Source organism: Drosophila suzukii, chromosome 2R (assembly GCF_043229965.1).
Source record: "Drosophila suzukii chromosome 2R, CBGP_Dsuzu_IsoJpt1.0, whole genome shotgun sequence".
In the NCBI taxonomy this organism is placed as follows: domain Eukaryota; kingdom Metazoa; phylum Arthropoda; class Insecta; order Diptera; family Drosophilidae; genus Drosophila; species Drosophila suzukii.
In genome coordinates this window covers 11538171-11564017 of record NC_092081.1, presented here as the reverse complement: position 1 = coordinate 11564017, position 25847 = coordinate 11538171, and the positions used below count along the sequence as shown (strand labels likewise).

Sequence of the window (25847 nt, the reverse complement as noted above, 5' to 3'; positions counted from 1 at the left end):
TCGGATTCGCCTGGCTATATGTGTATGGATGGGTAACGAGTTCCATCGCTGAAAGTGTTCTGGGGGAGCCACCGTAGGAGGATTAGCAGGAGGCCACGATAGCCCCTGATAGTTTTCCATTTCATTGTCAATGTCGGCGGGGCGGCTTCAGTTGGTTAATTAAGCCAATGCCAGGACAATCAATGTTTTCACTTAAGTGCAAGTAAATTTCACATCAGCAGTAGCCATCTTCATTTCCCCCGCTGTCATTTCCCATTTTCCATTTCCATTTCCATTTCCATGCAGCTGGTCCGGCACGAAGAATCACTGCATTTGTTTGATGTTAGACAGCCTCTGACTTTGAGTCCGACTTTGACTTTGACTCGGTCATTAGTGGCTGTCGTTGTCAATGTTCTGGGCTTGATTTGTTGGCCTTTTCCTGCCAGCGGGTTGGCCCAGCGTGGCTTTACTTAGCCTTCATTAGGCCCATATGGCACAGAGACTTCAAAGGGAATTCGAAGACTAGAAAAGAGTAGGGTAGCTAAATGAATACTCCATTTCATACTATGTTTCATTTATTAAAAACAACACTCACTAATAACTGAAAATAAACTAAATTCCCAGTCAAATTAAATTCTTGGTCATCTTTCATGGCTAACTTATAAATATAATGAACTAAATGCTCTCTTTATATTTATAAATTATTTCTTAAAATATTTTTAAGCTAATTCTTTGACCATCTAACAGGATTTATATGTTTTTATTTGTTATACCTTCTTAAAAGGTCAACTATAATGTTATATCCTTAAATTACACTAAGCAATATCTATTACAGTTAATACTTATTGGTAATTAAAAGTTCTAAAAAGATTGGAAGGTTCTGATTCTGCACCAAATGCCTCTTCCCATTTTGGGAACCCAGTGTCATACACACATTAGAATTCCCCTTGTCGCCTTTTAATTACGCGCCGCATAGTTCTGCGTAAGCCAAGTCCAAAGCGGCCGCATCGGCTGGACAGCCCACGTAGTTGGCCGGGAATTTATGGACAAAGCAACTGCTTCAATTACCAAGATAAGGCGGAACCCGGCACCCCCGCCCACCCAAATGTCTTGGCATAAAACTGTCGAATGTCGTGCGGCATTTGTTACTTATTACATGTAAAGCGGCTGCGGCGACTGCAACTGCGACCGATATCGATATGCAGAGACCCGCCGATCAGTCACACTCGCACAGATATATATACCTATATATGTATATATATGTATGTGTAGTATACCCCCATATGATACATGCTGACCTTCAACTTAGTTTGCCAACCTTGTTAGCTGTTGGAGCATATGTATCGCTGGTCGTTTTCTTTTTGGGGCCTTTGACTTGCGGCACAATCGCGATCACTTTTGGTGATTGGGCGGCAACGCCTCCGTCGACGACGTCATCAGCCCGCCAGCAGCAGCAACAGCAACATCAGCAGCAGCAACAACACAACACGCAACTGACAGCAGCAACATCAGCGACAAAGACAACCAAAGACAACAGCAACACCCCCAAGAAATCCAGTAAGAAACACGACAATAGACCATAAGACAGGCTCAAATTTGTTGGACGTCGTCGTTCCAATCAGACGGCTACAAGGGTTCTGTTCGGGCCATCATTAAATCCGAAATAAAATAATGCGCCACGTTGTCCCCAAGAGTTGGCAGACTCACGCTCACCAGTCCTTAATAACTTTGTCCGGCTATCGTGGTCAACGCATCTTGGCCATCCAGCAGAGGACTCGGTGGTAGACTCTCCAGCAGACTGAACTGGCTGGACCCAATGCCTTACCAACTTATTGCTCTATTTTCGCAAATAGTTTTCGATTTCAGTTTCACTTTCTGCCAACTGTTGCCTGCTGCCCATCATGTTAACAAGGCGGCCAAGAAAACGCCAACTCGCTGGCATCCCCATCCCCATCCCATTCTTATTCCCATTCCCATCAACCATGTAAACGAGCTGTGTTCCAGACTTTGGTTCCGACCAGGCCCATAAACAACTTAAACGACCGGCGTAAGTCCAAGAATTGTTTAGGCGTTCCAGCGAGTGGGAAGTCCTTGGAGAAGCCCCATCATTATTTGATGGAATAAATATGATTTGGACCAAACAAAAAATACCAGAGTGAATCATCTGGCGAGATGCGAGGCCCCCATGCCGCAGAACAGGTAATACGTAGTGAAAAACCCACACTCTTCTGATTATGAAATATTGTTACAAACTAGAGTGACGTCACGGAAGCAGCACCATCACACAGAAAGAAAACATTACGTTTACTAAGAAGATCCTAATATTTTAAATTATAAATTTAATATTACATTTTTAAAGTTTATGTGTAATTTAATAAGAACTTTCAAATATTAAAATACTGGATCCGTTCAAACTTAATTAATAAAGAAAACACCTTATAGCTGTTGCAAGCTGTGTTGCGACTAAAATAAAAGGTGTTAGTAAAAGTAAAAAAAAAGGTCAACCTGTTTGTGTATAATATTTATTATAAGGATGGGCTAAATACAGGTTATTGGTGATTTATTTCCTGGACTCGTAAAATCCTTCGGAACGAAATCGGTCAACAAATGGCCCAGGTATAATCGGTCTAGGTGACCTGAGCGAGCGAATATATCTGTTCAAGGATCACCATGTAGTCTGCGTCCCGAATTCAAGACAATTACAAAGTTCAGCAAAATATGAACATTGTTATCTGACAAGAAATCATGGATTATGAAATACTGGTTAATACGAATTAGCATTGCAATGTCCGTTAACCATAAACGCTAACAGATTCTTAAGAGTACTTTCAGAGTACAAAACAACGTCGATATACGATAGGGGCAGGTTTTATTAATTATATTAACTTAGTTTAATTATATACAAATCCTCGATTAATACTGATAATTTTGATTACAGATCTGTACAACAACAGTCCAATTCCGGCCAATTGTTACGTGCAAATACAAAAAAAAAAAAAAAAAAATGTGCATAACCCACCCAATGTCTACTGGTGTTATACCAGAAACATTATTCCGTAATGGAGTGTAAATGAATTATAATTTATTTTCTCTCAACACGGCCTCTAACTTCGTAGCACGTTGACAACGGTCTCCGTACGTTATTCTGGTCGAATAGTTCCCATATGATCACCGCCTTGTATCGTCCTTGAAGAGGCGGACCGGAAATATTGTCTAAACCCAGCTTCACAACGAAAGGATTGTGCACCAAAACAGTCTGAAATTAAAATTAGTCTTTTAACGGAATAACAGCAAATCACTATACCTACATCCTTCGTTATGATGCACTTCTCTTGTATCTCCTCCTGGTTTGCAATGTATTGGAACCACCATTTGTACCAGTAGGACTTCTTATCAAAAATCACACTGCACACTTTATGCGTGGCTAAGTTGAATAATGTTGGTTCCCATGTACCGCGGTTATAGCGGAAAACATTTATCTTGCCCTGAAAACACATTCGGTATGAGCTTACGATCTATTTTGAGGAAGTTTAAGGAGGAGTGAATTTACTGAAAGGCGATCGGTGCGGTCGAAATCCCAAACGGTTGTCACATTTCCCGAAACGTGAACGCCATCGGCATCTATAACAGACCGAAAATTGTCAACGTTAAAGGCTACGTCAAGGGGTACCGATCCAACCGGGCCATTGGTACATTCCGAATATAGCTCCTCTAGTTCCAGAAAGTAATCCACGGCTCGAGTTCCGGACACGGCCATGACGAGAATCAACGAAATTTTAAACATCTTTGCCTCCCTACTGATCGTACCCTCCATTTATATTAAATGGGCATTTGGAAAACTGTGAAAGGTAATTACAGATTAACATAACGAAATCCCCAATCAAACATTAAATCGCGAGTTAAATTTGCACGCAGATGTAAAAAAATGAAAAGAACCGCTATATAACAAATCTGATCTTTAAACTAAATGCAACAAACTTGTTAAAGGTTTCCGGTTCAAGGGCCGTATAACAAATTGTGTTTTACATTTAAGCTGTTTTATAAAATTATTCACAAATAGCTTTTCAACATACCAACGTTTTGGTATCAAACTTTTTGTACACGAAAACTTAATTCGATAATCTAGGGTTGGCGCAACGATCAATATGTTTATTATACCCGTTGTCGTCGTACATTAAAAGGGTATATTAGATTCGTCAGAAAGTATTTAAAACATAGAAGGAAACGATTTCGACCCTATAAGTATAGTATACATATTCTTAATCAGGATCACTAGCTGAGACGATATAGTCATGTCCGTCCGTTTTTATGCGAGGTCTCGAAAACTATAAAAGCTAGAACTGGGTTTTGGCATGCAGAGAGGGATTCTATTTCAGCAGGATGAACAAATATTAATTTTTACAAAATCATTTTATCGCTGGAGAGTCATTTTTCATCCTTTCCAGCTCTTTTCATATTAAATCTATTAAAACACTACTAAAAATGTAGCTAGCTAATCCCACAAATGACCGATCCCATTTATAAAGTCGAATATACAATTGAAGCAATTACAGATGTACAGATACGGATTAACATTACAATGCCTGTTAACCCATATGGTATCGTGCTCTCTCTTTGCACGCAGAAATATAATAAATTCTTCCAAATTACAAAAAAGCATTCAAAAACACTTAGGGAAAAAGTGAACTTTTTCATTTTTGAGCCTCAGTAAAAAATGTAACAAGTCTGAAAAATTTTGATCGAGGTGGAATGTCAAGCAAACATATTTTGTTAGTGCAAAATATTTTCGACGCTTAATCTTGAGTTTGTTATATTTCTCACTAATATTTTTAAAAATATTAAAAAGTTAATGTTTTTTTTAGTGAAAACGACTAATTAATTATCTTACTAACAAGGCCCCAAACCTCGAATACGTCCCATCTGATCCCAGCCTTATAGCGTTCTTGAAGAGGGGAACCGACGACATGGTCTAAACCCAACTTGTGCTGCGCAGATGTGCCACGCCCACCGTAATGCCCACAAATGCTAGAACAAATGTTTAAATTTTATTTTTGTCGTCATCATTAACGCTCACCAACACCCATAACGCCTAAAATCTGTCTCGCACTGAAAATGCTATTTGGTTTTGTTAATAAATACTGATCTAGCTTTCAAAGTTAGATAGGTAACATTTACCATTGTTTGCTTCTGCCGAATGACACAAATCACAAACGTTGGGCGCCAAATATTTTTTTTAGTGCAATTTATACATTGCAATAACTTACTCAAAAAATGGTTAAAATTTGACCAATAATAATAAGTTAATAAGTTCAATAGATTAGCTGTGTAACTGATATTTGACAGTCGAGAAACTCAACTAAATATTTTGAATATTCCCTAAACTGTAAATATATCTAAAACAATTCTTTTTGGAACAGATTACAAAACAATTTATTCTCTTAAAAAGTACTATTGATCCTGAATAAAATAAATAACCGACATAAAACATAAAAACCTCAACAATGCAGTATCTTTTTCTCAGTGCATTAACAACGGCACCGCAAGGTCATCACACGGCATTGCCAGTCAGTGGAAATTCCTACAAAAAAGAACAGAAAGAAATATTTTATGGGGGTACCTATACAAAATATACATTTACAAAAATCTTCGGCCGGGCTTTATTGCACTTGCGGTTGCCAAGACGCGATCAAGTTTAAGTCAACTTTTTTTCGGCTAGAGATCTACATATGCATTTATATATCGATATTAATTGACTTGTTCTGGTTAAACTCGTTTTCTTTTTCAGTTAAAAGAATTTGCCACATGCTTTTTATTCAATTTCTCTCGATTTATTTCATTATGAATGCATAACGGTAAATGTTAAATACATTATGCAAATTCTCGAATTGAAACGAACCAGTTTACAGGCTGCCAAAAAAACAATGAATGTATTTGGGCATTTAGTGGATTAAACATATATATACAAACACTCAAATAGAGCAACGCAAACACTCGAACAGATCAAACGGATGTCTAAAACTTGAGCCAATAAGTTTGGTAACATGATTTTTTCTAGCTCATCGTTTGTTGAACTCTGAAAATGTTTGCGGCTTGTGTTGAAGTCCCGAACTTTTGAACTCACAACAAGGTAGTAAAATAAGATATTAAACTGTGACGACTTTTTCAGATTGATAAAGCCGCTCCCAGAAAGCCAGTTACCTGTACATTTAGCACCTACTAAACTGACATTTCATATTTCACGAAAAACTAGTTTACCCCCCGTGGAATAAATAAAATACTAAGCACTCTGGCAGCTGGCATAAAACTTAATAAATATAAGTGTTGTTCTTTTTTTTGGCTAAAAAATTCTCAACTGTTTCATTCGACTGCGGCTAGAAGTGAACCGGATATATGTATGGGGCTTGGTTTAGGGTAACTCACTCACTAGACGGTGTATTATGTCATAAGAGCGAAACAAGTTTCGAAGATAATAATAAAAGTGAAACCAAAAAGTGAAATTCACTCGCACAGAATCGTTTAATGATAATAATGATCGATTGAGCATTTATGGAAATTAATTTTGCTAAATGCAGCATAATACATTTGGTTAATTCAATTAACATGGCGTTCTAACTTTGCCCTGGGCAACGAATCCATTTGAAGCCATAAACGTTCTTTGTTGGCTCCTTTGTTCAATTATGCGTTATTTTAATCTCTTTTTTCATTTAAAAGCAATTTATTTATATATTTCCATAGACATCAAATGCTACTTGTTCGGGCCTACGACGAGCAATTAATGTCGCCTCAAGTGCGTTGTGCAGAAAATCAATTAAACCATTCAGTAGAAACACAAAAGATGAATATTTCCTCGCTGGCGGAAGTAAAAGTTTGGCGAAAAAAAACCGAACTGCAAGAGAATCGAGCCATTTTTGACAACGGTTTGGGCGGTTTAAAGCGCCATTAACATTGGATTTGCCATATAGCCGCAGATTCGCCGATTTCTATGTACTCGAGTTTCATTAATCTTCCGTTTTGTGTTTGCTGCCATTTGGCCATTTGTGGTTTTTGCTCGATTTGGCACAAGCCCCGCAAACAAATGAACGGAATCAAATGCCAAAATGCTACAGCACACCCGTTTTAATTTTCTGCAAATTAACCAAATAGGAAATCACACTAATTGCTTTGCATCCAATATGTTTTGGCGGAGTTATAGTTAATTTATTGGCTAGCAAAGCATTTGGGAAATCATAAATTATAGTAATTTGGGAACAAAACATTAATTAATATGGGATAGAGTATGCTCAAGGGTGGTCTTAAATTCAATAGTTTTGTTTAATACAAGGTGAAATTTAAATCATAAATATATTTAACTCAAAATAATGATGTATTGTAAATCTATACATTATTTCTTTGTCTTTAATAAAATGTATCATTTAAAACAAATCAATACGCTTGGTTTAAGTACTAACAATAGAGTGTATACCATTCTTCCACTCGATATAAAATCAACTTCCAAAATATATCTCTTGTTTCAGCAAACTAGGTTCAGCTTGCCCACGCCCACCTCTCGTGGTTTCGATTTGTAGATCGATCATTGTATGTAGATTGCGCTTTTGATGGACAGTGCTCATGAACATGTCTGCGCCTCAACTCAAGCGACCAGAAAAATAGGAGGCGTGGGCCTGCTTTACATATTGGCGTTTTATTTTTATTTAATTATGCCATTAAAGAGTAACAGATTAATAACAATTATAGCGGCAACAGATGGGCATTCATCAGCGGCGCAAAACAAGTTTAAGCCGATGATATGGTAGTGCCATAGGAATAGTAAAAACAAATATAAAACAAAAAAGATCGCTATAGGCGACGTACTCGACTAATAGATACCCGTTACTCACCCATAAGTAGTGCGAGGGAGATGGAGATATGCATGCAAAAAATCGACTGTTTCCGATAGAGCACACTTTATTGGCCTATAACTTTTAACTAAATGGTCAGATTTAAACAATTATTGGCATGATGGGTACTGATAATCAAAACAAAATATCTTTTACACTTTTACAAAATATTAATCGTTATGGGCGTGTCAGCCTTATGAAATAAACTTGTGCTGCGCAAGAACCTCTAGAATCTGCATGCCGAGACCCAACGTTTTAGCTTTTATATTTTCCGAGATCTCAACATTCGTACGGACGGAAATGGCTAGTTCTACTCGGCTTGTGATCCTGATCAAGAATATATATACTTTATAGGGTCGGTCCTTCTACTTGTTACTTACATTCCGATGAAACTAGTATACCCTTATACTCTACGACCAAAGGGTATAACTAAACACACAAATTAAGCTGAAACGAATCACTTTTATTTTCAGTTGCCAACTACACACGCAGCTGGATGGCATTAAAAGAATTAATTTTAACCAAACCGATCCCAAGATGATGTTGAGGCTGGCACCGGGATCCATAGAAGCCAAGAGTTGTGGCCAGTTAAGCCTTTCGGTTTCTGTCTGCGGGCGGGCCAACTAAGTTTATATTTGAACTATAAAGATTGATATCACGACCCGATGTTAGATACGTACGATTCCCCTCTTGACGCAAGTCGAAATGAATAAATTCCGAAAACAGGTTACAATAGAACCCAGCCAAATTATTTTCGGCTGCTGGATGTCATAAAATACAACAGTTTGCCTCTGATCATATGACGGTTTGTATTGTATCATATGTCTCAACGATGTTTATTCAAGGACAGCCAGCATTTGCATACTCATATGGCGGCTTAGTCGGACTTACACCTTATATATGTGTAGTTAGTCAGGCTTAGTGTGCGTTTAGATCAGATTTAGATACCAGTATGCAGATTGGGCTAAGAACACGCTTGCCGATCGCGTGATACTAGTTTTAGAAATAGATTAGGGATAGGGTGATGGAGAAATTAAACAAAGAAAAGAATTTCAATTTATATTGTTTGTGCTTTAAAGCAATGTGTATCTAAGCTGGAAAATTGAGTAAGGTAACAAAAATAAAAATAAAAAAATTGAATACTTTTTTTACGATATGACAATAATAGATAGTATATAAAGCCATATCGTTAAAAAAAACTGTTAATAATAGTGTCTTACTTAGACTAAGGGCCATCTGAACTTTTTCCCTGTACCTGTTTCAATACAGTGCCTTTAAATGGGTTAAAGTGCTTTATACATTATTTCTTATTAACCAAACACCACTTTAAGAAGTAACAGAGTCGTGACGAAACACACAAAAGATTGAATATCATTTGTTGTGACCAAAAATTATCGAACATTTAACATTTAACCCATTCAACTATCTCATGATTAATATGATTGATACATTTTCGAAAGAGATTTCAAACGATTTTCATGACATAATGTTTATTCTTATATACTCATATCAATTCATATAAAATGGTTACAAAATTCGCGATATATTTATCAATGTAAAGCACCAGGATTTTTTTTTTTAATTTAAAGGAGATTAATAGGGAAGAGGACCATCTTAACCGACAAACCCAGCTGGATGGCTAAATGGAAGGATCCCAAGCTGAGACAATTGACGGAAATGAAACACCAATATCCGCATTTTTATGTTTACCTTGGCTAACTTTGATTAATATACAAATTAATTAGTCACAAGTTAAGCTTCATACAAACCAAAGAACTTCTTTTTTAAATATGTTGTAATCAGCCATAAATTATTTAAGTTCAACCTACTATTTAATTTATAATGATCTCCTAAGAATGAGCAAATTATAACAAATCGAGAAATCTACTGTCAAAGGCTAAGACCCATATTTATGGACGCGAGTTATAAAAAAGTAGTTACTATTTACCGATAGAGATCGCCCCGCCCAAGTCTGCAACATCATCACCCTCACCCCCGTGTGCAAATAGATCGCCGCTCGATAAGCATCTCGACAAGGTCATCTCTTGAGCAGCAATACCCGTATCATTCCGATGTGAGCTAATGCATAATTACCGCAATTAAGTTGTCGTCCATGCAATAGACGCTAAGATCGAGTCGACTTCAAGTCGCTTTAAATAAACTAATTAATGTTCTAAGATTAAGGTGGGAGATTGTGCTAATTGCAGTTTCAACGCGTGTCGCGATTGCCATCGAAATCGGGGGAGTGTGAGGCGTATAGAATGGTTTATAATCCAACCGATCTTCCAGTTCGACTTGGATGATTTATGTCGCACATTGCCATAACCATTAGAGTGCATCCCCATGAAAGAGGAGAGCGTGGGCGCCTGCCCATGATATATGTACACTCGTACCCCATATGTGGGGGGCTTCTGATTAATGGGCCCACTTGGAGGCCAGAAAGCGAAAACGATAAGGATGGCTACTAGGCACTGACTACTGTCTACTTGCTACTAGCTACTGACCAATGAATTTACGAGAATGCCAGGGCAAATACACAAACAGGGTGTAAATCAATTATTCATGCCTCAGCAGGCAAATGGCATAAAAACGTCATACAATTTGTGGCAATTACAAGTAGCAGGCGATAAATATGCAGCGTCAACGGGGCCAGGAACTCTGGCGTTAGCCTGATCCCGATCCCTTTGGGCCGAGAATTATGATCGGGAATACCCCGGCAGCTCTATAAATAGTCCAGTGAGTGATTGTGGCGCGTTATCGCCACTGCTTCTGCCACTCGAGTTTGGTTATTCCATTAAGATTGAACTATTTATAGGCAGGTTTTTTTTTAAAGGATCTCATTTTTCCATTTTAGGGATATTGGTTTATGTTTGACACGGAATCAGATGGAAATGTTCTAGCTTTTTAATAAATGAAGGAGTATTATTAGATATAAAAATTATTAAAATCAGATATATAAAATCTATATTCTGTAATAAATAAAGGAGTATTTTTAGATGTAAATATATATTTAACCTTTATTACCCATAATTCCATTCAATTTAATTTTAACTGTTTAAACAAAAATATTGTATATTTATTGCTCAATTTGCAGTAGATAAAACTACATTTAATTTTATTGCCTGAGAAATGTAATTTAATTTAATTTACAAGCGTCTCAAAGGTTGGACCTCTCTCAATTAACTGCCCCCATCGCTGGCAGCATTCTACATTTGCCTTAATTGCATATTTAAAGCTGACATTTATTATAATTAAACTTACATCGCCTATTGCAGACGGCATTCTGCGATGCTGACTGGTTGTCTGAGTCTTTTAGCTTTCGGTTTCAGTTGCTTGTGCTAATTTCGCCTAGCAACTTGATTAATAAGCTGCCATAACGCGACTATCAGAGAACAGCAGCCGCGAAACCGAGACCATCCATCTTCCGGACAAAGAAGCCCGTCTTGAGATGAGAATGGGTATGGGAATGGAGATGGGGGAACGGGAACCCATCCTTCGAGCGAGGTGCTGAAAACGAAATTCATTTGCTGCAACAACATGGCCTTGAGCCATGAATTATGTGCGCAATTACTCTTCGGAGTTGTCGTGCTCTCGAGAACTCCAAGAACTGGAGTGTTCCTCTGGTGGTTTTTTTTTTGTTCTGGTTACTTGGCTCCATTTCTAATGGCTGGCCAAGAAAAGTGCAAGTTGCCAATTGCGATTAGGGGAATTGTGCCACTAGCTGGCTTCCTTCTAATGGCGCCCCCTCGAATCACCACTCCAGTTGCATGTGGCAGTTAATTACACCTTGTTGGCCGTGTTGCAAGTCAGCGTGTTGCCGATTCCCTAGGCGATATAGTCACAGATGCAGTTTGTACCTGCACCTCGGCACGTTGCGGCCGTGTGAAATGAATGGCGCATGTTTCTGATATCATCGAACAAGCCAGCCAGCAGACTCCACATCTCTCCCCCGATTCGAGGCGATAGCCATCGTATTTCGGCATTTTGTTCGTTGACATGTGAAAAGTCTTCTACTGAGTCATCGGCTTAAAAACTTTGCTCGCCCCGGGCAAGGCCGCCAAAAATCGAATATGCGATACCAAAACACAGACGGTTGTAACATTTATGAGAACTATTTTCAACAGCTCTTTTATATTTCCTTAGTTTGGTTCTGGAAACTTGTTTGGTATGAATAATAATAAGACATGCTATAAATGAAACAAGTAATTTAAATAAATGTAAAATATTTTGTATAAATATTCAATAAAAATAAAAATGCCTATTAAATAAATATGTTCATCAATTTATTACAAAGAATAAGTATGAGTTCATAAATAAATTTATGTGGTTTATTATCTTGTCATTGTATCACATCATTTAATTTTTTTAATTTCTTAATTTGTTTTATTTTAAAGGTTTTGCATAAAGCTTGATATTAATAAATATTTTTATTATTAATAATATTATTTATTCTTTAAATATTTTTTTTTAAATAAAACAAACACACTTTCAAAACAAAACAATTTTAAACCCGTCCTTGACTTTTTGAAATATTTTTAGATAATTTTTAAACTCTTAAGGAATTGAGATAATCATGTAAGACCTGAAATTTCAGGTATGGAAGTTCACATGTATTTAAAACCAATTACCGCTAGGTCAATTAGCATAAAATTGGGCAGCTATTTTCGGACACTTTCAGATTTGGACCGCGTCATCGCTAGCCAGTTCTTAACATAATTGTTAACGCCTCAAACGGATTGAGTGCCAAGTTATTACCGAAAATTGGCTTACATCAAGTGGCCGTCGAATGGGTTTGTTGAACAGTTTCCCAGGCCTCAAGGCTGCGTATGCGGAAATTGCTGGCGGTTCAATTAACACACCCAGAGCGAAACCTTTTCCCACTGTTTTGATTTTGATGTGGTGTTTCGGTTTTTGGTTTTTCTGTTTTTGTGTTTTTCTGTCTTATTTTATTTTTGGTATTAAAACCGATCGGTTTCTGCATGCCCGAGTGTTCGCCGGGCGTTAAAAAGCTCTTAAATTGCACAGCACCTCCTGCATGCCAAAAAGAGTCACAATCTTGTGAAATTACAGTCTGAAGGTTGCAGTGGCGACCTTAACTTTTGGTTTCTTCGAGTCGTTGACACCTGATTTACGTATCAAATTAATGAGTTTGCTATAATTCGAGTTACGTCACAGTTGCCAAGCTGCTGAATCATAGTTCCATTCTGTGAAGGACTTTCCCTGATCGATTGGCTATAGATAGGCCAAAGGGCGGCCACCATGACGTATGCTTAATCCAGAAATGGGCTAGATCCATTCGCTTATCAATCATACGCCACGTTGATCGCCGTCAGCCCACACTAACCACTTGAGAGGCGAGATCAAGAATTTGCCATTATTTTTAGCCAGCTCTTTTTTTTTTTCTTTGTGTGTCAGCACGAATTAACGCTGGCGATTTAAATCGCACCAAGAAGCCAAAGCAAACAACTGCGATGCGGAAACTGTTTGTACAACATGGCTAAAACAAAGGCGCCCAAACAATTCATTATTATTATTATTGTTAATATTATTGTTATTTTAGCGCGATGAGCAGCCAAATAATTGTGCAGAAAACACTGTTTAAAATCAGAATTTAAAAGGCAAATCCCTGCTTAGCCAACCTTGATTTCAATTAGCAAATATATATGGAGTGGCTGCAAATTTCTCAATTTGTATGTAGGTATTTGCTCTAGCCATTTTCTCCCAAACTAACGTTTTTTTTATTTTGCGTTTTTTTTAATGTAGCAAGGTCGTTCGTTGGTCCGCTATGCCAAAAGCAATTTGTAATGATTATTAAAACAACGACCTGCTTGGCATGCTCCAAACAGCCAAAGCCTTCCCCTTCACCCGGCCCATAACAGCCATTGTTTACTGTACCTGTTGCCATTTGCCGTTTGGCGTTGGCTTTTAATTGAAATAGCAAAAAACGAAAAAGAAACAATAACAAGGCAGTGGCTAAAAAAATTATATTTGGATTACAACATGGTCAGCCGAGCTGCGAATATACACTGTACATTGTACATTGGCGAGTATATGAAATTCTTGGGCAATTATTGCCGCACAACGCTGCCTTTCGATACGTATTCACCGCGGTGATTGAATAGCCATGAACATTGTGATTATGACAGCCGGACACTCGAGGAGTTCTATTTAAAGCACCCCGATCTCTGGGCATTCCATCTATGTGAGCTCAGCCCAGTCAATTTGGCAGCCCCCGATAATTGACTTGTGAAAGGGAAATCCATCACAGCACTGGGATGGAACCATATAGCCATATAGCCATATAGCCATTCTATGCTAAGTGACCGCCACACCCCTACCCCATGATTCACCTCTTTGGCCAACTCGTAGTCTAAAGCACATAAATTGCATTTAATGCTGGCCAACCAAATAAGCCAACTGCCATAAACGAACGAATCTCAGACGGAATTATGTCGCTGGTTGGGTTAATCAAAAATCAAGAAACAAAAAAAAAAGAAACCAGAGCCAAATAGAGAAGCCTGCTGAACCGGGGGAATAACCCAGGGGATTTGAGCCACTGACACATCCGCAACCAGAGCGGCGAGCCAAACAAATCAAAAGTAATTCACACGCTCAACATGCGAAAATAAATAAAAGAATACCTAAATTTAAATTTCCAAGCAGTAAAGCTGGCGATACTTGAATGTATTCTGAACTCTATCTTGTACAGGAACATAACTTTACTTACTTTAAAATAAAATAAAAATAAAAACAAAACAATACAAAAAAATTAATTTTTTAAAGTGGTTTGCTAGAAAAAACTAATTTTTACCACTTTTAGAATTATTAGTTTTGATCTAAAAAATAATGTTACTACTTTAACAATTTTAATGAGTAAACATTTTAAGATTTCTGTACGCCTTTGAATTTGTAATTATGTCTTTCCTTTAAATATTTAATTAATTATAATTTACATATAAGAATTTTATTTAGACTAAAAAATAAAGTTTGTTATTTTAACCATTTTAATAAGTTACCATTTTATTATTTTAGAATTTCTGTCACCTTTTGAATTTGTAATTATGTCGTTCTTTTAAATATTTAGTTAAGTATAATTTACATTGTATAAGAATTTTTTTCTTTTAAAATTACCGTTAGATATTTTAATTTATTTCATACAAAATTTATGTGTATTTTAAAAACGTATTATTATCAACCAAGAACTTTTATTGTGATAACCATAAATAATAAACAAACATTAAAATGCATAATTGTTCATAGTATTTTTTTTATATATTTTGTTCTTTTTTCACAAAGAACGAGTATTTTACTTTCTCCTTTAAATTAGCAACATGACATTTAAAATTTCCAGGTATTCCTGATTTGAATATCAGCATTTCAGAACAAGGAAAGTTAAAAACAAGTTATTTAAAATGAACAAGCATAAAAAATCAAATCTTGTTTGGCGAAGAAGCTTTTATAGAATCCGTATCATTGTTCTTGAAGAAGCTTCTTAGAGATTCCTAAAGAATCTTCGTATACCTTCTTGTTTGACAGTCGGCAGGCTTCTGCGAGTGTTGAGAGAAGCGGGATTTTTGAGAACCCGCTTCGCAATCGTGTTCGCTTGAAGATTGAGCTTCGTTTGGCACTTCGGCTGGGGAACTTCGGGCCAGTTTTGGCCAACAAGTTGGGCTGTCTTGCTGTGGGGCTCACCGTTAGCCGAGCAGTCGAAACACGCAGCTTGAGGCGAGCGGTTCTTGCGCGCGCTTCCCAACCGCCTAACAATTTAACGCCCTAACAGCGAGAAGTTACTAACCCACAGCAGAGGCTCAGTAGAAGTCGTAATCGCCATCGTAATCGTAATCGTCGCGAGCGCAGAGTTCTGAGAGTGTTGTGCTTATAGAGATTGAAAGACAAATCCAAAAAAAAAAAAACAAAACAATAATATTTAAAATAAAAGAAAATAAAAAACAGTACATAGTTGAGGAGAAACCTGGCTGGTTGATTGATTGTGGGCGTTACAAGTACAATTCTGTTTAGTACTTGGGAATAAATCCAGCATCAATCGGGGGACTTACGGATACCCATACAAAGCATTGCACTTTGAAGCAGGGTAAGTCATCCCATATAATACCATACCATACAATAGCATCCCCAATCGCGACCTTGACATTTGAAGGAATTGATTTTGTCGTTCGCTGCTAATTGAAATGAATGCACACTCAAGCGGAGAAGATCGTTTGATTGGCACTTAAAATGCTGTTGTACAATCATCTGGCTGCAAAATTGTCCAAGTCGAGATTTCAGACCGATGAGCGGACAGCCACAGGTTTTAATTAGCATTCTGTGGTGTCTTATAAATAAACATGGTTTTATGGTGGATGTGCTAAACGCCAAAGGCCACTGAAACGCGCTGTCCATGAGTGTGAAATAAAGGCAGAGCTAAGCTGAAAAGCCAAAGCCAAATGCTATATAGTACATATGGCTGTATTATAGTGGGGCAAATGTGTGTTAGCATGTAAATTACAAAATCAAGTTCGTTGCCTGAGTCTTTTGTTTGCGACTGCACAAAAGGTTCTTTGCTTCGGACATGGAATGGAAACCGAGTCAAAACCCAGTTGGCAGTGCAGTGGAAAACTGTTCAACAACCTTCACTGGCCCTGGGAAAACCCGTTCGCGATCGCATTCGAAATGCGTGTGCTTAATTTACACGAAGATTAGCATTATCGCTGATATAATTTCATATTTTTATTAACCAAAAAAATGTCAGCCCAGTGCGGCTTTTGGCCGCTTGCCTTGGCCAGAATTTATGAGCGATGTAATCTCCACTTTGTCTGAAACATTCAATGCATACGAATACGAAATTCCCAAAAATAAAATAAGTAAGGCTGCCGAGATCTTGGCGATCTTGCCAAGTGATTCAGCCAACTATATATATATTATATAGTATATATTATCGACCCCATCTTCCGGGGGTCTTTGGCCTATTCGCCGTTTATTTTTTTCGCGGTCTTTGTTATGGATTCGCCATTCCCTCCTCATCTGGAGATCTATGTAAACAGAAAGACTTATTTGCATGCCAAACGAAAGCCCCTAATTAGGACAGTCGTAGAGGGTTTTGGCCTGGCCCACATTCGAGGGCCATTTTGGCCAAGCACTTAAGTCACTCGCCCCTGAATTATGTCCACTTTAGCTAGAATTTTACACCCAATTATCCACGCAATTGTTAATTACGCATTTGATTGTGGCTCAATTTCAAACCGAAGCCGAATTTAATGAACTCTAATTAAGCGGGGGGGAAAAATACATAATACAAAATATCAGAAGTGCGAGCGGCCTTTGTTGAAGTGCCTGCCAGTGGAGTTTTTTCCTGCTCTTTAATTGTATTTTTGGCTGCATTGTAGTGGCCGCTATTGATTGGCATAAATCGGTTTGAAGAGTTTTCATTTCCATGATGTAATTCGGCGCTGTACGATTGTCATGAATCATGGGCAACTGCCAATTATCAATTGCAGTGTTTGGCTGCCAAATGGTATTAGCATAAACAAATCGAATCGATGACTAATGAAATGTCTGAGAACACAAAAAGTCGACTTTTAATTAGCCGAAAAAAGGCAAGTCAAGGCATCTTCATTCGCGTGGAATTATCTGGGGACACAAGAGTTCTGTGCGCCACTTGTTGAGGCCTAAGAATAGACCGATGCCAAGGCCCAAAACGTGCTTGGCCAAATAAAAGCCGAATTTTTGCAAGTAATTTGAACATTAAAAACAATGTCGGGTAATAATAATCACTCAATGGCAACATGGCAACAAAAGCGGAAGTCAAAGCCACACGAAAGTGCTGTGCAACAGTTTTTTTTTTCGTTTTTTTTGTTTCTTGTATTATTTTTTGGACGCCTTCCTGGCACGAAATACTTTGGTGAGAATTGCAAATTCTCAGCACTGCAATGGGAGAGAAATAAGTGAAAATATTATGAAAGGCGCCGAGACGGCAAGTGAAAATCGGAATTTATAATTTTCGTGTGCCGATTTTCCAACCGCAAAAACGTTGCCCCAAAGCAGCTGCCACTGCCACTTTTGCCGCTGCCGCTGCTGCTGCTGCTGTGGCAGCATTTGCTGCAATGGTGATGCAATCATCGGCTTGACATGCACATCGAGTGACAGAGCAGACATTGCGCATACGCCGCATTGTGCAGAGCCCCACAAAGATGAAAGCCGAGTGGGGAGTCGCTGGCCCCGCAAGCAGAGCATCTCCAACTCCATCTCCGAATCTGAATCTGAATCCGAATCTGAATACGAATCCGAATCCGAACCAGAATTGGAGCAAGTGAGCAGGCCCACACAATGGCGCAGCCCCAATGCCCTAACTTTCCATCCATAAATTCAGCAAACGGTGCCAAGATATTAGCATTTAACTTACTAAAGTTGCGAGATCTAGATGGTCTTCAAAAGAACTCTTTGACAGATGGCTGCAGATACAATGATTACAAAGAAAAATGGCACATTTACAGTCAACTTCTAATTAGAAGTCTATCAGATGAAAGCAGAAAACTTAAGTTTATCAAACTGTCAAAGGTTAAAAAATATCAAATCCTGAGATCTGCTCAATAAATTTGGTCGTAGGTCAAGAGAATATTTCAAAAAACAATATTTATGGGACTTTAAACCAAAAGCAAAGTATTCAAATTGTAAGTTATTAAATCTACAGTGCCATACAATAAAAATATGCATAAAAATATAACCATGGATATGCTAGAATATTTAGTTACACAAGATGCAAGTATTCAAATCGGATCAATGGTTACTAAATCAGCGGCTTAACATAGAACCAAGCAGTGCAAAAATGCTATTACATCTTAAATAATAATACCATCAATACGACAGCGAACACGCCTCAGGGGCATTTTAATAAATATTTTTTTAAAGCATTGGTACTTTATAGATAATAATTATTATTTTATTTTATTTATATGACTAAAGAGTCTCAAAGGCATATGCCTTGTAGACTAGTTATATAGGAAAGGTATAAATAGTACACATTTGCATGTACTCAGTAGTTACCCTACTAAAAACTATCTTGTAGATACAGACTATAAACATATATCTGGAGACCCCCCGAAGATTATGACACTCACACGTGCCCAGCGTTTTGGGCGTCCAAGACAGCCTCTTCATCCATGAGTTCCTCGCTTGGTTTTTCTTGCATGTTGCGTGCCCCTTCATATATATATGTCTGTTTTTTTTCATCATCATCATCTTCCTCAGTAACAATATGCGATTTCATTTTCATTTTCTTGCTGCCGGTGGGGCTTGTTTTGTTTTGTCGCCCTGCTCACATGGAGACGAAATAAAGTGCCAACTCATAATAATGTAAGCCACAGATGCCAGCTTTGTTTTTGTTGCTAATGGTGTTGTTTGTTGACTGACTTTTGTTGCGTTGCCTCAAAGAAGTAACAAGTGCACAGCCGCCCGCGACATTGTGCAAACAATTTTATTCGATTTCTTGTTTTGTTTTCAATTTAAATTATTATGCCATTAAAAGACAATTTCGGGCGGTGGCAGCTGTAAATAAATGTTAAATTAAAATGTCTCATTTAGGATAGGTGGTTGAGTGCTCATAACTTGCGTTGATTGAAAACCGAAAATACACATTTTATTGCCATCTACCCACGAGATACGAAAGTAAGAGCAGAAATATTGCTTACGATGATAAATGCCCGCGAATAAAAAAAGCCCCCCCAAAAAACTTGTTCCAGCCGGACATGTAAAGTATGCGAACTCCAGTTTCGGTTCAGCTCGGTTCGGTACACTTTCAAGGTTGGCCGGGGCGTCAAGAACTTGCAGAAACCGTAACAGAAACAGCAGCTGAAAGGCTAGATGCCTTACATTTGGGTGTGGGTCTCTAGATGACAAGTCACTGGTGCACACGCGCCCCCATTTGAAAGGCAACGGAGCCTAGAAGTGCAGAATGGCACAAGCCATACAATTGCGCAATTGCAACTGACTCATAGCCATCATGGCTATATACTACTTGTAGTTGCCAATTAACCGAATGCTAAGCGGCTTAGCAAGCGGACAAAGGAGCCCAGATCGCAGAAAGACTTCCTTCTGCGCCACGGCCTTGGGGAACTGGTACGGCTGACTATGTGGTTCTATATAAACCAATAATAAACTGCGTACTCACGCACAGAACAGTTGCCGCGTTGCTAAAAATACATTCGCCGCGACCTTGTGGGGCTTACATAATTAATTGCAAGCGGGTATCGGCATGCGGAAAATGTGCTAAATCGAAAGACTCAAGGCACGAACTTGACGGGCATCGAAAGACTCCACGATCAGCACTTGCTGCAGCTCCCAAAGGGCAGCTCTTCCTTTCAAGACACCGCTTTGTTTATCATTTCAACTATATAGTTCCCAAAAAAACCAAACAAGCATAGCGAACTGCGGGTTAATAAATCAGCAAACAAGATAAATCATCTGTTTCTGCTGGCCATGTAAGAAGCTTTTATTATTTAATGCATTTTATATATTTCATAACCAAAGGCCAGCTAGATAATTAAATTTCATATCCCTGTCTTTATATACAGATATTTCTGGTGAGTGTGGTTCTTGTTGTTGTTGAATGCGATCATCGCCAAAAAATCAACATCACGTTCGGCATACAAAAAGATTTTATATACTTATTAGCCAAGCAGCGGCAGCAGAGAAAAAAACAAAAAAACAAACCCAGCCGAACCTCACCGGCGATGGTGAAAAGAACGAAATGTTATGCGTATATATTATACAATATAAAACAGTCTGTCAAGAGTAGAAAAAAAACAGAACCCCATTGACGTAGGAACGCCAAGAAACTTATTCATATCGCTTTAAAATAGAAGATGAAGCACACAGAACTGAATGTTGCTCTTGGGGTTTTAACTGCCAGTCGAGAAGAGGTCAAGTCGTGGCTAGGCAATTAAATCTTTGTGATATTTGACCATCATCAACAGCAGTTCCCCTGAGTCATGAATGAAAGTGGCTTGGATTCAAATTAAACAACTGTTTGCCAATTCACGGGAATTCTAAAGGCTTCAAAAGGTTATTGAGTGTGTAAGAAATCTACATTAAATCTCTGATATGAAGAAACTTACAAGGTTTCAACACTTCGTTTCGAGAAACATAAAACTGGTGCTCGCCCAGAACTTTTCTCCCCATTTCTCATAGATTTCTCAGAGCCACAAAAGTGTCAAAATCTTTGGCTCGTGGGCGTGTCTACATGTTCTTACAGAATATTATTTGCCATAAATCTTAGGGGTCTTGCCAAAAAGAAAACCAGTTATAATTTGAAATTTCTTTCTGGCCAAAAAACGGATCTTCGCGACACAGAAGTGCGTGACATCTATCAGGTTTTATGGCCATTCTCTGTCCGTTAATTAAAGAACCAACGCCAACGCTTGGGCGAATAGAAAGCCAAAGTCGGCAGCTTCAATGGATTGGGATCGTTGTTTGTGAATGCTCGACGGGAAACTCGATCGTTGGCCATTAAAGAACAGCCTGCAGTTCTGGGTAATTTGGAAAACATTTAAATTAGGGCACGACTAGGGGGTTGTCATTAGAAAATGCCGAGCATGTAGTGCCCTTAATATGACCACGCTCAGAAATGTCGCCTAGGATTGGGATTGGGAATGGGGAGCTAGAGTCCCCAAGACAGACTCACTTTCATTGCCACTCGTCGGAATGGGTATACTCGTATGTGACACACATTTATTGGTAAATCGCATTTGGCCCGGCATTAATGCCAATCACGTGGCTGACCGCCAATCCACCTGACAGGCGGCTACCACTACTGGATTTTGTCACACAACGCTGACGGCACTGCGGTGCATAAGCAAATCAGACTGACTTTGAAGAAAAACCCCAAATGGCCAATTGAAATGCCAAGCCAGTTGACCCGACAGCAAAATAAATGCAAAATTCGAGCAGTGTTCGACAAAATGTGTTTAACACCAAACAATTGTCAAGGCATCGCCGGCGTTCAATTAGAGGCGGTGACATTGGTGATTCGATCGATTGATCGATCCAAGGAGCTATCTACTAAAATAAAAATTTTAAAAATAAAAAACCAAGACCAAAAATCACCCATTGTTAACATCCGTGCGCAGAGTTCATTGGCTTGCAGATTGATTGGACCGATTGCCTAATAATCTTTTCAGTGCGTGTCCCATTCGCCGGTGATTTCATTTCAACTGCCAGCCAGATCCAATCAAAGTCATTCGCACCCGCTGCTGGCTTAAGTTAATTGTCTCTTATAATTATTTTGTAATAATTTCCGAAAATGTTCTACCGTTGCAGAGGAAACGAATCGAGCGAACAGAAAGAAATCAAGATGATTTCTCGCCGCAAGATCATATCGCGTTCCCTGGACAATTTGGATGCCATCGGGCAGGAGGAGCAGGAGGAAGACGTCTGGCACGATCGCGAGAAGCTTTTCAGGGTGCGTTTTAATCTATTAGACCTCATTTGTAGTTTATTGACTCCTTATTATTGATTACCCTGCGCAGGACCACATCAACGAGGTTCTATCCAAGTGGGAGCAGATCGATGACGAGATCTGGGCCAAGATAATCGTCTTCGAGAAGAACCGACGTGTGGCCAAGGCCTACGCCCGCTCCTCTGTGATAACCATCAATGGATCCAAGAATGGGTTCGATGGAGTGCGGTGAGTTTGAGTATACTATAATAAAACTACAATTTATTTTATTCAGCCGCATTAATCATCTTATTAAAGCCAAAAGTACTAAAAACAATTGGATCATCTTTTTTGGTTTCAATTTTAATGAAGTCAAGTTGTATAAACTTTCTAAGGTGTTTTTTTATTAAAACTACAGCTTAAAATATAGTAATATATCTAAGGAAAGGACTGTAAACTAATGGATTTGTTTTTTTTTTTAATAAAAAAAACAAAAACTTAGAATCGACATACGCAATTGCGATTAAAAAATAATGTTCAAATTTTATTTACGGTTCTGATCTAAGGCATAGAAATACTGATTTTAAGCTAAAAACATAAATTATAAAAATAATAATCTCACAAAGAAAATTTTTTAAATAAAGTTTTACTGAATTAAATATTTTTTTTCTAAAATTTAAAAACATTTACTAATTACTTCAAACCAGAAGCTTTTTTTGATTGTCGATTACAATCGTAACTTTTTACAGATTCGGCTGAAATGAAAATTATACTTTTGAAACCCGACTTATTTTCTATCCCTAAATCCCCAGCATTGGCCTGAATGGCTTCGATAACCCCATGCGTGATGCGGAGACGAAGGTGATCAAGAAGTCCATTGGCGACGGATTTAAGATCAAAATGGACGACACCGGCAACATATTCATCAAGCGGTACGGCAAGAGCAGCATCTACGTGAACAGCACTTCGCAGGGAAACGAGGAGACGGTAATCGGTGGAGACATAATCCAAATGCCGCAGATGTCCCTCACCGCGGGCACCTCGGCCCGACTCTTCGACATGAAGAAGTTCCAGACGAACATAAACCGCGAGTTTGCGCGCACCTATCCGGAACGCGGCAGACTGGAGCGCCAGTGCCTTTCCGCCGTGTCGCTGGTCAAGTCGAACAACAATCTAATCAACTCCCCGGTCTGGATACTCGTGGTCAATGTGGTGGCCATGGATATGCTGAGGAGTCGCCTCCAAGCCATGCCCAAGTCCATGGATGCGATGGGTGTGCGAGTTCCGCTGACGCACAGCAGCGAGGATCCCTACTCCACCATCGAGAGCCAAGTGGGATTGATCTATCCCACGCCCGCCGCCTCGGATGATTCGCAGAACTCCCAGAATTCACAGAACTCGAGTCACTCCAGCAAGGGGCGTCGCAGCATCTTCAGTGCCGCCTTCCTCAACGAGGGACCATATGTGCCCAAGGTAATTTAGTAATTTAACAATTTAGTTACTACCCAGTACAAGTTTTCTTGTTTGAACTGTGACAAGAATTAGATAAAAAAGAAAGACTAATCGTAATTTTCCTTAACATCTTCCGATGTTTTTTAATTTTTCCTAATTATTCAGGAGAAGAATAAGTGAAATTGTTACGTTCAGAAACATTAGGAAGGTCAAAATGGAATATAAATGAAAATTGTTCTTATTTTCTTTAAAGAAAATTCATATTCCTAGCATTTTGATTTACAATTTACATAGCCACAAAAGAAGTTATGGGTAAATCTGACTAATACTGATAGTAACGTACCTATAAAGAAAGGATTATAACTTTTCAAAATAGTGATGTGTATTTTGTTCTTGCTTATTCTTGCTATTTAATAGTAAAACTACAATAAAATAGTAATTTGTGTATATTTAGTTGTTCTGAGAGTAACTATTCATTCGTAAAATTGACAGTTCGATGGGTCGATTTAACTAATATTGGTCAACTTGACCCAATAGTTTATTTGAGTGAAGTGATAAACGAATTACTCATATGTATTAATTTCTTTAATTTACCACTTTTAATCTGACCAAAGATGTAGTATACAGTAAAAATATTTAGGGAGAAGTTTTAGTTAAATTGTGATTAGTAAGAAATTTAGGATGTTAAGTTAAATGTTTTTCCAATGAATTTGTATTATACCTGCCCTTAATAATATTAAATACGTGTCTTATGAACTTACAGCCCGACTACGAGGCTGGCGGATCGTTGATGCCCATTTATGCGGACAAGAAGCGGCAGAAGAGCAGCGGGGCGCAGCAGAGGAAGAAGCAGGACGATCCGTACTACTGCGGCCTGCTGGCGCGGATCCCCAACTTCATTAAGTCGTCGAAGCAGCCGTGCCCCGGAGGAGCCAGCAAGCCCAAGAAGGAGCCGAAGGTCTCGCGGAAGATCTCGGCCCAGCACCAGCACCAGCATCAGCAATTCCTGCAGCCGGCACAGCCCATTCCCATCGCCACCTTCCACCACTCGTACTTCCCCTACAAATTGTATCCAACGCAGCACCGTCTCTCCCAGTCGCAGATGTCCCTCTGGGATGCACGTAGTCTGATCAGCGCACACGGTAGGTCACCTCATGAAGATCCTAGCTAGAATCCAATCTAAGGCTGCTTTTTCCCCATTTCAGAATGATCGACCTGGCTGGCCCTAATTTATTCATCGTCTAGTGTTAATTCTACCATTATTTAGTCAAAGCCTACGATTTAGTTTGATCAGTTGAGGATCCACAAATCATTGGATCCCTGGAACACTGGATCACCGTGGAGTGCATTTCGCTCAGTTTTGTGATAAATGCAGCGAAGTGCAGCCATTTAGCGGACGCACTTAATACGCACTAACTCTAATTAACCGCAGTTAACTTTAAGGCAAGCAGAGAGATTTATTGATTATGCAATTTGTAATGAGTAATTAAAATTTTGCCATAGTTTCTTAAATCGTTTAAGACTGAGAGAATGTCCTAGAGCCCACGAAAAACGCACGGAGAGATTGCCCGAAATTCATTAGGGGGGCTGAGAATGTCATAAGCAAATTAATTGCTACTTTAGGCGAGTTCGATTTATTGTTTTCTTATTATTTTTGCTGTACATACAATTCATATGTAAATAAGTTCGAATTAAAAACATGTAAACGACATTAGTGCGCATTAAAAAAGTTTGGAAAGTCAATGTTTGTGTTTTATTTTGAATGCGTTACTGTCTAAGTATATCTAAACTCTTTTAACAATAAGGTTTTCCTTAATTGTATTTGGTTAATCTGTGAGAATATTTTGGAGTACTGTGCCTTGCACAAGTAAATAAATATTTGATGGATTTCGAATTCATTAACAGCCTTAGTTCACATGGACTTGGGCCTAATCATCATTTCAGCAAAATTTGCTAAATCCTGTGGTTACGAAATTCTGCACAATGAACTCCAAGATCAAAAGGTTTATTTTCCATCTTTGAAGTACTTTTATGTGAGCTTACTGAAATTAAAATATTTGTATATTATTTAAATTTAAGTAGAATACCTTAACAAAGAGGTATACCTCCAA

The 25847-nt window shown here is 38.5% G+C and overlaps 2 protein-coding genes across 4 annotated transcripts; one reads left to right on the top strand and one right to left on the bottom strand.

The window, feature by feature from the left end:
• Window positions 1–2831: 2831 nt before the first annotated feature.
• Window positions 2832–3776, bottom strand: LOC108008155 (uncharacterized). 3 transcript variants are annotated; one of them, XM_065863389.2, is made up of 3 exons: window positions 3530–3776; window positions 3284–3464; window positions 2832–3202 (listed from the first exon to the last, which is right to left on the bottom strand). In XM_065863389.2, exons 1-3 carry the CDS (start codon window positions 3761–3763, stop codon window positions 3120–3122), a joined length of 498 nt encoding a protein of 165 aa, XP_065719461.2. In that variant the 5' UTR covers window positions 3764–3776; the 3' UTR covers window positions 2832–3119. The 3 variants fall into 3 exon arrangements, with proteins under 3 accessions (XP_065719461.2, XP_065719460.2, XP_016927432.4); XM_065863388.2 differs by having other exon boundaries at window positions 3288–3464; XM_017071943.4 differs by having other exon boundaries at window positions 2832–3235; window positions 3288–3464; window positions 3530–3771.
• Window positions 3777–15550: 11774 nt separating this feature from the next.
• reb (rebuf) lies at window positions 15551–25479 on the top strand. Its single transcript, XM_017072446.4, has 6 exons — window positions 15551–15948; window positions 22167–22308; window positions 22376–22533; window positions 23097–23757; window positions 24500–24878; window positions 24942–25479. The coding sequence occupies exons 2-6, from the start codon at window positions 22201–22203 to the stop codon at window positions 24944–24946; spliced, it is 1311 nt and encodes a 436-aa protein (XP_016927935.3). The 5' UTR covers window positions 15551–15948; window positions 22167–22200; the 3' UTR covers window positions 24947–25479.
• Window positions 25480–25847: the final 368 nt, after the last annotated feature.

Bases quoted from the DNA above. Each gene is read 5' to 3' on its own strand.
- LOC108008155 (XM_017071943.4), bottom strand. From the start codon at position 3,763: ATGTTTAAAATTTCGTTGATTCTCGTCATGGCCGTGTCCGGAACTCGA. The intron at 3,465-3,529 runs GTAAATTCACTC...ATGTGTTTTCAG, and splicing joins ACCGCACCGATCGCCTTTCA to GGCAAGATAAATGTTTTCCG. The intron at 3,236-3,287 runs GTAGGTATAGTG...TTTTAATTTCAG, and splicing joins AGTGCATCATAACGAAGGAT to ACTGTTTTGGTGCACAATCC.
- reb (XM_017072446.4), top strand. From the start codon at position 22,201: ATGATTTCTCGCCGCAAGATCATATCGCGTTCCCTGGACAATTTGGAT. The intron at 22,309-22,375 runs GTGCGTTTTAAT...TACCCTGCGCAG, and splicing joins ATCGCGAGAAGCTTTTCAGG to GACCACATCAACGAGGTTCT. The intron at 22,534-23,096 runs GTGAGTTTGAGT...CTAAATCCCCAG, and splicing joins AATGGGTTCGATGGAGTGCG to CATTGGCCTGAATGGCTTCG.